The 12,861-nt window shown below is 35.1% G+C and overlaps 1 protein-coding gene across 4 annotated transcripts in view; it reads right to left on the bottom strand.

The window, feature by feature from the left end:
• The window catches only part of LTN1 (listerin E3 ubiquitin protein ligase 1), a 69,773-nt gene that overhangs the window by 35,900 nt on the left and 21,012 nt on the right, over nt 1–12,861 (bottom strand). For all 4 annotated transcript variants that reach the window (XM_023238833.2, XM_045036700.1, XM_011285732.3 and 1 more), the window contains 5 exons: nt 8,030–8,203; nt 7,270–7,460; nt 6,389–6,524; nt 4,513–5,322; nt 2,478–2,519 (listed from right to left, as the gene is read on the bottom strand). In XM_023238833.2, the coding sequence (XP_023094601.1) occupies nt 2,478–2,519; nt 4,513–5,322; nt 6,389–6,524; nt 7,270–7,460; nt 8,030–8,203 (1,353 nt within the window). The remainder of the gene's footprint in view (nt 1–2,477; nt 2,520–4,512; nt 5,323–6,388; nt 6,525–7,269; nt 7,461–8,029; nt 8,204–12,861) is intronic.

Below are 12,861 nucleotides of genomic sequence, written 5' to 3'. Positions count from 1 at the left end.
GCATATCTGCCTATACTACTTGTGCCATATTACCTCCCTTCGTCATCAGACCCCAACACTAGCCCCCACTCCTCCTCAAGTTCTAAGGCGGCTGATATCGTCTCTGTTCCCCACTAAGCCTTGCTTACATACATTTTCAGGCTTTTTTTTCAGGCTATTTTCCCAACCATAAATATTCTCTCTCTTCTTTATCAAAATCCCATCCATTCTTTGAGAATCATTACAAAGCCAACCTGCTTTATGAAGGCTCCCCCATCCACTCAAGCCCATACTCGTAACTGCTTTTCTCTGAATTTCTAAAGCACTTACTGGATTTTATTATTATTTATAATGTTTCATCTGTGTATGTCTTGTTTCCAATGAGATTGTAAGTTCCTTGAGAGCAGAGACTGTCTTAAATTTCTTTGATACCTGCTATCAACACTGCAGATATGTTCAATGAATAACGAATGGATGAACTTTGAAGACAGATTTTAAAATGCTCTATGTATTACATTTTTGTTCATTAATTTTACTAAAATTAAAGAACAATATTTAATAGTGGTAAATACTTCAATATGAACAATGGGACATATTTCCCCAAATTCTCTGCAATAGTAACTGGGGCCAGATAGCTAACAGCAACTGGTTTATTTTCATGGGGTGGGGAAGCAAGAAAAAAAAAAAACAAACACAAAAAACTGTAAATCCACCCCCAAAAGCATGCTGATCCATGTTCCCAGAGCTTCTTTTGCTTTAAGGGCTGATAAGAAAGGAATTTGCAACTTGGTTCATTTCAAAGCAATCTGGAAAAAAAAAAACAAAAAACCAAGTGCGGATTGGGTAGTGCCTAAAAACTGTTTGTTCTTTATTAAAAAACTGTAGGTAACCTGGGCTTTTATTTTGCCCAAGCTTTTCCAATCTTCTGGCTTTATGATCCTGGACAAATCTCTTAACCAATTTGGGCCTATTTCCTATTTTAAAAATGAAGATTAACCTAGAAAATCACTAACGGCCTTTTCTGATTACAAAATGCAGGTTGTTTCTAAAGAAGCTGAGTTTATGACTCTGATCATAAAGTATAAAGTTGCATAAAAACAAAGAAATCTGGAGTTTAGATGGCTATAATATCGGTTTTCCTAACACAGTTTACTAAATAAAACCCATTTATTTTATTGAATCTAGGAAATAAACTTTTGAGTAAAATGTCTCTCAAATTAGAAAGATATGATGTACAATACTCATTTTAACATATCCATAGAAAGAACCTCACCAGCTTTAAGGGGATGGAGACATCAGTTAGTCATGGAAGTACAGGAGGCAAACACTGGCTATGAACTTCTAAATACTGCCCAGGAAGAAAATAGTCTTCCCAAAGGTTAGGAGTATTTGAGCTAACCAGCAGGCACATTCCTAAGTTGCAAATGGGTATCAGTCTTCTCTTATCAAATTACTAACTCCCTTTGCTCTAATTCTAGACTTACCAAGTAGATTTCTGATAATTTGGCTTTTCATGTAACCTGCCTACAGAGAGAGAAGGTACTGGGTAAACTAATATAAATGCTGTACTTCATACGTTCTATTTCTCATTGAAAAACAGTAAATTAATATTCTGTATTTATTTTGTAAAAATAAACTATTGAGGGAAATAGGGAGTCAGTGTTCAACAGGCACAGAGTTTCAGTTTTGCAAGATAAATTCTGGAGACTGGTTCACAATGAGAATATACTTAACACTACTGAACTGTAAACTCAGAAAGAGTTAAGATGGTACATTTTGCTATGGGCTTTTACCATAATTTAAAAAGAAACTTGTAAATTAAGGAGTTATCTGTGTATGTGAATTTTAAAAATAACAAAAAATGCTAAAAAAGAATTTTAGGTAACTTAACAGTGCAAAAAAAAATCCCCCCATTTCTATGGTTGAAAAGTGTTACATCACTTACATCTTCATTGGGGAAAAATACTTTAAAACTTCTAAATTGCTTATGTTCCTTGATTTCTTTTCATTATTTTCATTATTAATTTTCTTATTTAGTCAAGTGGCAATCAGACAAAGTCTGAAAGATTTTAATTTGTCTGTATAGTATTCCAAAGCAGGACAAATTTAATTTCTGAGGTGTTCGAGCCAAAGCTAAAACCTCTCAATCTACTTCTATAGAACAAAAAATAACTAGGATAAGAGTAGAAACCTGTAGTCTTAATTTAAAGAGAACCAAATATTTAGTTCTCCCTTTGTTATCTTCCCAGGAAGATACTGGATTTACCAGAGCCTTTTCAGTCTTTGCTGATATTCCTAACCAGAAAAATAATACTACAGAAAAGTAAACACCTAAACCTAAAGCCTTCCCAGGTTATGGGAAGAAAGCTACAATAATAAAGAAGTTTTCTAACACAGACACTTGACCACATACCAGCATGTGAATATGACTAGTTTTAACTTCTCTGTACTCATAAATGCAAAAAAAGGAGGAAAAGAAAAAAAAATCCCTAAGATACCTTTTCAATGACCTGAAGAATAGAATTCCATTTCAGATTCCCCTGAAAGAGAAAAAAGAGTTAGAAATAAATTTTTAGAAGGAAAGAAGTCACTATGTAATCACAAAAAAAGCTAAAACATTTCTAGCTACTCCAGCTTTTAGAAGTATAGACTAGGGTGCCTGGGTGGCTCAGTCGGTTAAGCGTCCGACTTCAGCTCAGGTCATGATCTCACGGTCCGTGAGTTCGAGCCCCGCATCGGGCTCTGGGCTGATGGCTCAGAGCCTGGAGCCTGCTTCCAATTCTGTGTTTCCCTCTCTCTCTGCCCCTCCCCCATTCATGCTCTGTCTCTCTGTCTCAAAAATAAATAATCGTTAAAAAAAATTTTTTTTTTAAAGTATAGACTAAAATGAACTATTGGGACCTTATCAAAATAAAAAGCTTCTGCACAGCAAAGGAAACAATCAGCAAAACTGAAAGGCAACTGACAGAATGGGAGAAGATATTTGCAAATGACATATCTGATAAAGGGTTACTATCCAAAATGTATAAAGAACTTATCAAACTCAACACCCAAAAAACAATCCAGTGAAGAAATGGGCAAAAGACATGAATAGATACTTCTCCAAAGACGACATCCAGATGACTAACAGACACATGAAAAGATACTCAATATTACTCATCATCAAGGAAATATAAATTAAAACCACAATGAGATACTACCTCATACCAGTCAGAATGGCTAAAATTAACAAGTTGGGCAACAACAGATGTTGGCAAGGATGCGGAGAAAGAGGATCTCTTTTGCACTGCTGGTGGGAGTGCAAACTGGTGCAGCCAGTCTGGAAAACAGTATGGAGGTTCCTCAAAAAAATCAAAAATAGAACTACCCTATGATCCAGCAACTGCACTACTAGATATTTATCCATGGGATACAGGTGTGCTGTTTCGAAGGGACACATGCACCGCAATGTTTATAGCAGCACTATCGACAATAGCCAAAGTATGGAAAGAGCCCAAATGTCCATCAATGGATGAATACATGAAGAAGACGCACTGTGTGTGTGTGTGTGGGTGTGTGTATGTATGTATATACATTACAATACAATGGAGTATTACTCGGCAATCAAGAAGAATGAAATGTTGCCATTGGCAACTATGTGGATGGAACTAGAAGGTATTATGCTAAGTGAAATGAGTCAGTCGGAGAAAAACAAATATGTGACCTCACTCATATGAGGAATTCAAGATACAAAACAGATAAACATAAGGGAAGGGAAGCAAAAATAACATAAAAATGAGGGAGAGAAGGGGCACCTGGGTGGCTCAGTTGGTTAAGCGACCAACTTCAGTTCAGGTCATGATATCGCAGTTTGTGGGTTTGAGCCCCGCGTTGGGCTCTGTGCTGACAGCTCAGAGCCTGGAGCCTACTTCAGATTCTGTGTCTCCCCCTCTCTCCACCCCTCCCCTGCTCATGCTCTGTGTCCCTCTGTCTCTCAATAATAAATAAATGCTAAAAAAAAAATTTTTTTTTTTTAAATGAGGGAGACAAAAAACACAAGAGACTTAAATACAGAGAACAAACTGAAGGTTGCTGGAGGGGTGGTAGGTGGGGAGATGGGCTAAATGGGTAAGGGGCATTAAGGAGGACACTTGTTGGGATGAGCAATGGATATTATACATAGGGGATGAATCACTGGAATCTACTCCTGAATCATTATTGCACCATATGCTAATTAACTTGGATGTAAATTGAAAAAAAAAAGTATGGACTAAAATACTTAGCCTTTCATTGCCGAGCATTTGTCACCTCACCATACTTACTCAACACATACCCATAAGCCTCACACACTTCCCCATCACAATCAAGAATATACTGCTTGCCTGTGCTTACTTTGTCAGCACACAGACTAAAATTGGAAAGAATATACTGCTCTTCTTTAAATAGTCAAGAAACGACTCAAGAATAACCTCCATGCAGGTCTCATTCTACTCACTTATAATTAGTGTAGCGATGTAAGCCACTATAGTTTAAAGAGATATACAACAATAATACCTCAATGAGATCATCCAAGACATACTTTCTTTCCATATTATTGTCACAGCAACAGAGGGCACTGTACAAAATGTCCACCAAGAAACCAGCATCCTTCCTTTGATCTTCATTTAGCCAACCTATCAGTTTCTGGTATAAAAACTGTACAGCAGGATTTTTTTCCACAAGTCTGGCTATTTCAAGACGTTTGGCTTTGACAATACTCTGTTTTTCATCACCTAGTAGCATTTTAAATACTTGGGTTGAAGAGAAAGAGCTGAGCAGAGTGGAAAGAAACTTTAGATGTTGCTCTGACTTTTGCTCATTGACATAATTAATACTCATCGCTGCTAGTTTACAGACCAAGTCTTCCAAAGGTTTCTTCCTTAGTGGCGATACAAGGTCTGAACAATTATGAGAGAGAGAAAGTTCAGTCATTAATTCAGAGCCTTCACTGTTTTCGCCTTCGGAGGAGACACATTTTTCGTTCTCTTTATTACTTTCAGGCAGCTCGTCAGCAAATCTAACCTTACCAACTTTTTTTTTATTTGACTTCAGTGAGCTCTTCGGCTTCTGAAGGACCTGTAACAGGTTAGAAACACCTGACACGGATTTCACATCAGCTTCTGGCTCATTGATTTTCTCCACACAGATCTCTGACAGTCTTTCCCAAAAATTCAGTAGTACTTTGTCCAAACTGTGAGCTATTTTATCATCTTTTTCCACATCTGCTTTGGCTTCCCAGGAACTTAAGGTTTCTGCTAAATGGTTAAATAGCTGCCCATCTTGCAATCTTGGATCTTTGAGAACTGCATCAATAAAAGGAATCAACTAAAAGAGAAGGCAGAAATATAAAAGTTCAGTTTTCAGGGGAAATAAAATTTAAACAAAGTATTTGTAAAACATTATAAAGTTCCACATTTAATAACTGAAAAACATGGATGTTCCCTCCCAAAACTCTGAAGAGTTAACTTGAAGATCATTTTCGTATCATACAAAGAAGTTAATGATTTCACTGCATTCCCCTAAATTACTTTTTATGATATAGTTAACCAAGATTATTGATCATTAACAAATAATACAGTTTTCTTTGCATTTTCTGAACTTAATCCAATTTTTTACTTTTTTCTAAACCAATGTGAAAGAACCCACAGAATTTGGAATTCTTTTCCTTAAATTACAAAGATAAGCTAACTGAGACATAAACTAGGATCTAGGCTTATATAATTTCATTAATTTCCTAACATAAGGAACCATATTCCAGAACCTGCTCTCATCACTGGTTCTAAAAACCAAGCACAATTGTTCACACACAAAAAATAAATGTAGTTGAATATTTTAGAAGTAACAAGATGATTATTGCGTAATTTATACTTAATATAAAAGATCACAAATGGGGTGCCTGGGTGGCTCAGTTGGTTAAGCATCCGACTTCGGCTCAGGTCATGACCTCATGGTTTGTGGGTGCAAGCCCCATGTCAGGCTCTGTGCTGACAGCTCAGAGCCTGGAGCCTGCTTTGGATTCTGTGTTTCCCTCTCTCTCTGCCCCTCCCCCACTCGCGCTCTGTCTCTCTCAAAAATAAAATAAAAAACAATGACGACAACAACAAAAAAAGATCACAAATAGCATCTTCAAAATTATGTTTTGTGTTGCGACTCTATAAAAGTTAAGGCTTGCACATTCAGAGACTAATTAGTACTCAGGCATTATGGTATTATTCTAGCAACAACAGTACAGAATTTTTATTTGTATGGTCAGAAGTACACATTACTCAATTTGTAAATTATAAGAATGAAATTTTTATAAAGCCTAATTTAAAAACGGCAACAAGATACAATGAGCTTGATACTTTGCAGTCAGTGTGCAGGGGCATGATGATTTCTACATTATAAATACCTGATCACTGATGAGCATCTCTTCAATCTCTTCCTCACCTAAGTTTTGCTGCATTATAAAACGTAAGCATTCAAAAAAAGCTGATATTACTGCTGAGCACTCTGAAAAGCTGGTTTTGATTCTCTCTGTTGACAGCCTAAGAAATAATAAACAACTACAGCTTACTCTTTCACAAAACAATAAGCAACTCAGAAACACCAAAATAAACACACGGAAAAGGCATCACACCAAAAGAAGAGGATTTTTTAAAACAAAATTCTTAAACTAAAAACTAAGAACAAAAGGAACTTGGAAAGGTGTGGAAAAAAGCACATTTTCAATTAGGTGTCAAAAAAAGATAATACATATTTATTTTCCAGTCAGGAACAAGTCCATCTGCAAATTTCAAAGAGACGACTTAACCAAATAAAGCTAATAGTGTAGGAAAAAACAGTTCTGTAAGCATTAATAAAAGCGAGTGTCTTTTATTAAGTTCAACAAATACACTGAAATAATTTTTTTTAATTGTGACTTTAAATAGCTATCATATTTAAGCTTATGGAAGTTTTAAACTCTTCACTGGTTCATTTTTACCATTTGGACATTTGTATTTATCAACATACCAAAAAATGCTCATATAAAAAAAAGTCTATTTCAATCTAAGGCCCTTACAATAGTCATTGCACTTTCTGTTGTGCATGACCACTGAAGCCTTGAAAGTACCCAAGAAAAAAATCTCAATTGAAATTCTATGAAAAGTTTAATTAAAAGTGTTTAATGAACAACAAAACAATTTGGAGAAATTTAAATAAGAAAGACCATAATGAGTATGTCATTTTACCCATTTGTGAAACCAAGAAAAATCTCTTCTGCTCTAAAGATCAAGAATTGAAACTCCTTACCCTGCAACTACAGAGGTGAGGAAATTTTTGAAGAAATCCAACTTTGGATCTGTAATGGACTGAGGGAGTTTGCTGATAAATGGCAAAAGATAAGGATATATGATGGTAGCCAAACCCCGACCGCCTTCACGAACCACAGCTGACAGCTTTGGAAACACACTTTTTTTTGCATTTACATGAAGCCAACAGTCCTAACCAAAGAAAAGATGGTTAAGAATAATTAGAGATCATTAAATACTTCTCCCAATTTAGACACACACAGGCTGTCAAAAGTAAATATCAAGTATTCTACCTAAAGAGGATAAATCTCTCACCACCACTGAAAACTAAACTCGGAAATTTTAAGAAACTTTTTATTACATATAGTAATCATGTACCCCACATAGTGAGAACAACATTGATCAGAAATAATTTAACTTAAAATATTTATATAAAAGCTGCTTTCCAAAAGGGACACTAATATCTAATCTTAAATATAAGATTCAGATAAACTGACTTCACTGGACTACATAAAGTTTAAAGAATAATTGATACTGGCTGGCTAAACTGAAAGTAAAACAAAAACTCTATGCTAATTTTATGGTCAGTTTAAGATTTATACCAAGTTTTGGATTAAGTATTTTATTTCCAAGAAAGCATTTTCCAGTAAGTTTTAGGTATTATCATCTGATAGGCTCTGTCTCACATCATATCTAAGGCTTCTAAAATACAAACTAAGACAAGTATCTCAAATGTACTAAATGTTACCTTTCTTACACACCTCAATAGTTGTAAGTGTATAAAGTACAGCTTCCCAGAGAGCCGGGCATACAATGGGGTCACTGTCATCAATGCTAAGTAGAACAGATGGGCTCACTTTGGATGCTTCATCTTTCATCAACTGTGGAATACGCTGGCACAAAGCAGAAACTAACTCAAAATAAGCTGAGCGGATCTAAAACAAAAAATGAAAAGCTGGATTAAATTAAAGCCTAGTAGAGCTATGATAAGATTTTTAATTTAATAGCTGATAGGTTATTCATACTAACCCTCCCATTAGTAAAACTAAAAGGGCTAGAAAAAATATCTTTAAATCTTCCGTCGAGTATCAAATGGCTGAAAGGACATTAGGAATTACCACATAAAAGTGAAGGCAGAAAGAATTCAACTTTCGATTTCTCTGGCTGAAGCAAATACAAATCCTCTCTAATGGCCAAGGCATTCACCTGGGCCTCATATTATTCCTATTAATATACTAGGCCACACCAAGTTAAATACAGCCAAAGAAAAACTAAGAAACCATGAGTCACTATCAGCAGAAACAAAAGATGACACAGAGATCTGAGACTTTAAATCTTAGGTTTACCAGTTACAAATTCCTTATCCACAGTTCTTATTATATTTAAAGAAATACAAGTTTATAGAAATCTGAAAGGAAAAGGATCTTAGAAAAAGCACAGATGTGAAAAAGTACAAAGCACAATTCCTATTCCTAAAAATAGGCAGAAAGACAGATGATACATTAAAATTCAATTTTCAGTTTAAGAGCAGAGAAAGTGAACTGAAAGTACAAAAGAAATTATCCACCAAGAAGCACAGAAAGACAAAAAAAGGTAAAAAAACCACCAAGGATAGTGTGAGAGACAAGATAAAGAAGGTTTAACATATATTTAAACGGAATCCCAAAGGGAGAGAAGAGAGAACGAAGCAAAGGAAATATCTGAAAAGGTTAACAGCTGAGCATTTTGTAGAGCCAGTGAAATACACCATTCTACAAATTCAGGAACTCCAACAAATCCTAAGCAAGATACATAAAAAGAAATCCACACTAAGACACAGAATGGTGCAACTGCAAAAAACAAAACAAAACAACAACAAAACTCCCACAAGAACAAAGAGTAAACCATAAAAGTAGCAGAAGAAAAAGACAAACTACCTTCAAAGGAAGGACAGTAAGACTGAAAGACGACTTCAATGACAACAATGTAAATCAGAATACAGTGGAATATCTTCAAAAATAAATTAACTGCCAATATTCAATCCTGTACCCAGTAAAAATCTATTTCAAGAATGAGAGTGAAGGAATGCCTGGCTGCCTAAGTCAGCAGAGCATGAGACCCTTGATCTCGGGGTTGTAGTTTGAGCCCCACGGTGCATGTAGAGATTACTTAAAAAAAAAAAAAATCTTAAAAAAAAAAAAAGAGTGAAATAAAAACATCTTCTGATAGAGAAAAAAAGACCATCATCAGCAGACCAACACAAAAAGAAATTCAAAGACGACTTCTGTATTGAAAGTAGATGATTCCAGAGGGAACGTAAGAGATGGAAAAAAGAATAATGAGCAAATAAAGCAACAAATATGAAGATAAATCTAAATGAAGATTGAGAATACAATAATAATGTTTTCTGGGATTAAAAAAAATACACATACACATGTATTTAACCCCACAAAGTACTTTATTTCTGCATATTTTATATAAAATATTACCAAATGATGTTAGCAGTGTATTTAAAAAGATAAACATACAGCACGACTAGGCTGGAAAATAATATGATCATTTAAACATATGAGAAAGCCAATCAAGAAAATTTCATCATTATTTTATGACAAAAATACTCAGCAAACTAAAAATAGAAAAGCAATCTTAAACTTTATGAAATCTACAGCAAGCATCATAATCAAAACGTAAGAGTTTACAACTATTTCCATTAAAGTCAGGAACAGAAAAGGATGCCAGCTATCACCACCTCCCTCAACATGGTAGTGGAGGACCTAATTCACACACAGATAAGGAAAAAATAAAAAGAATTGGAAAGTAACTCAAACATGTAGCATAATCATAGCAAAATAACAAGCTATAAAAAATATTCAAAAAGATGTAAACACTATCAGAACAAGAGTTTGGGAGAGTTGCTGAATATACAATTTACATACAAAAGCATAGTATACATCTACCAGTAGAAACAAAAAAATGTAATTAAAAAACATAGTGACTGTCACAATAGCAACAAAACCATAAACGCGTTCAGGATGGAACATATTATAAAAATAGTACTCTGAGATGAAAAGGGCCTAACACAGCCTAAAAATTTTGGAAGAAGAACAAAGTTGGATGGTTTCTAGACTTATTATAAAAAAATAATAACTAAGAGAATATGGTATTGGTGTAAGGATAAACATATAAATAAATGGAACAGAATAAAGACTCTAAAATTTAAATCCAAGATATAAGGTCAACTGAATTTTGACAAAGGTGCCAGAGTAAGGAAAAGACAATCTTTCAACAAATGGGATACTTCTATGAAAAAAAAAATTGATTTGACTCTTACCACTACATCATACACAAAAATTAATTCTAAATGAACCTAAACTATAAAACTTCTAGAACAGAGAAAATCTTTGCAAACTTGAGGTAAGCAAAGATTAAAGATAAGAAATCAAAAGCAAGAACCATAAAAAATCGACAAACCGGACTTCATAAAGATTAAAAACCTACTCTCTAAAAACCATTAACAAAATGAAAAGTTAAGCCACAGACTAAAAGAAAACATTCATGATTCTTTATCTGATAAAATACTTATATCCACAATAAGTAAAGCACATTCATAACTCAAAAATAAAAACCAAAAACTCAATTTTAAAATGGGCAAAAGAGATAAATAAATAAATAGGTAAGTGAGCAAAAGAATATTGAGTAAAAAGACTGATACACTCACAGAACAACCATAGGTTCTGGGAATAAAACGCAAAAAACAACTGAAGACAAATCAAAATATGGGAAATCAAAATATGGAGTAAGCAATCCACACAAACAGAGCTTGCATTCTGTGCAGCTGTGCCTGGAAGGTGGTTGCGGTCACCACCGCAGAGGCACAGGGACAGCTACAACTCCAATAAAAAGCCTCGTTGGAGGAACTGGAAGAACCAGAAAGAAGAGCCCAGGGTAACCAACTCGGCAAGAGAGTGGCAGGAACTCTAGGAGGGAGCGAAGGGAACCCCCACATTTCTATGTATATGGTCTAAAACAACTATAGTTGACTCTCGAACCATGCACAGGGTAAAGTGAAAGCTGTTCGAAGCTAAGGCGGAAAGAACTGAGCTGAGATCTGAGATGCTGTCCACAGCAGGCATGACAGTTTGCAGTTAGAGTCTATCCAAGTTAACGGTCTACCAACACAAAAATATCAACACCCTTGGGAGCAATATAAAACAATTCAGTCTCTAAAACATAACTTTCAGAGTACAGCCCAAGTGTCTATGAACAGGATATGATCTAAAATTACTGAAATATGAAGAGCCAGGAAAACGTGATCCCATTTCCTAAGACAGTAACTGAGATCAATCCCAAGAAGAACAGATGTTATTATCAGACATGAACTCTAAAGCAGCTATTAAAACTACAATCCGTGAGGTAAAGGAAAAGAGAACAATGAATAAAAATAAATAAATAAGAAATAGAATGTACAACACCAAGAATCAACCTTAATGTAAATAAACTATGGACTCTGGACTTCATCATTTATCAATGTAGGTTCAGGGGTGCCTGGTTGGCTTCAGTCCGTAGAGCATGTGACTTCTGTCCGGGTTGTGAGTTCAAGCGCCACACTGGGCATACAGCTTGCTTAAAAAAATGTAGGTTTATCAATTGTTACAAATGTAGCATTCTGGTAGGGGATGCTTATAATGGGGGAGGCTAGGCATCTGGGAGGGGAAGGGATGGGAGGGCATATATGGGAAATCTGCATCTTCAATTGTGCTATGAACCTAAAACTGCTCTTAAAAAAGTCTTTAAAAAAAAAACAACAGGAAAATTCATCAAAGAAATAGAAAATACAAAAAACCAAGTAGAAGCTTTAGAAATAAAAAAAACATATTAAATTCAAAAGTGAGCAAAAGACTTGGACACCTCAAAAAGATATACAAATGGCCAAGAAGCATGTTAAAATATGTCCAACATCATCAGCCATCAGGGAAATGCAAATTAAAATCACAATGAAAAATCTCTATCCCAGAGGTCAGTAAACATTTTCTTTAAAGAGCCAGACAGTAAAATAGTTTAGGCTTTGTAAGCCATATGGTCTCTCTTCCAACTACTTAGCTTTGCTTTATTAGCATGAAAGCAGCCACAGACAATACAAAAAACTATTTACAAAAACAGGTGTGCCACATTTTGACCCATAAGCTGTATATAACGTTTGCTGATCCTTGAATCCCACACCCATGAAGATGACCTAAATGAAAACAATTGATACAAAATCAATCTCATACACCGCTGACAAAAGTACACAACCACTTTGGTAAATAGTTTGACACCTTCTTACAAATTTAACATATATGTACTCTGAACCATCAATTTCCTCCCCTTGCCCAAGAAAAATGAAAATCCATGTCCATAACAGAGACTAAACAATAAAAAGGGATGGACTGCTGATACATGCAACAATGAATAAATCTTAAAAACATTATAGTGAGCAAAAGAAGCCAGAGACAGAATGTTTGGCTCCATTTATATGAACACCTGTATGTCGGTAGCAACAGAAAGCAGGTCACTGGTTGCCTACAGTAAGGGGAAGGATGACTCAAAGAACCCATTTTTGGGTGATAAAAATGTT

Source organism: Felis catus, chromosome C2 (assembly GCF_018350175.1).
Source record: "Felis catus isolate Fca126 chromosome C2, F.catus_Fca126_mat1.0, whole genome shotgun sequence".
Lineage (NCBI taxonomy): Eukaryota > Metazoa > Chordata > Mammalia > Carnivora > Felidae > Felis > Felis catus.
Note: the sequence above shows the minus strand (reverse complement) of the source record. Positions and strands in the feature narration are given on the sequence as shown.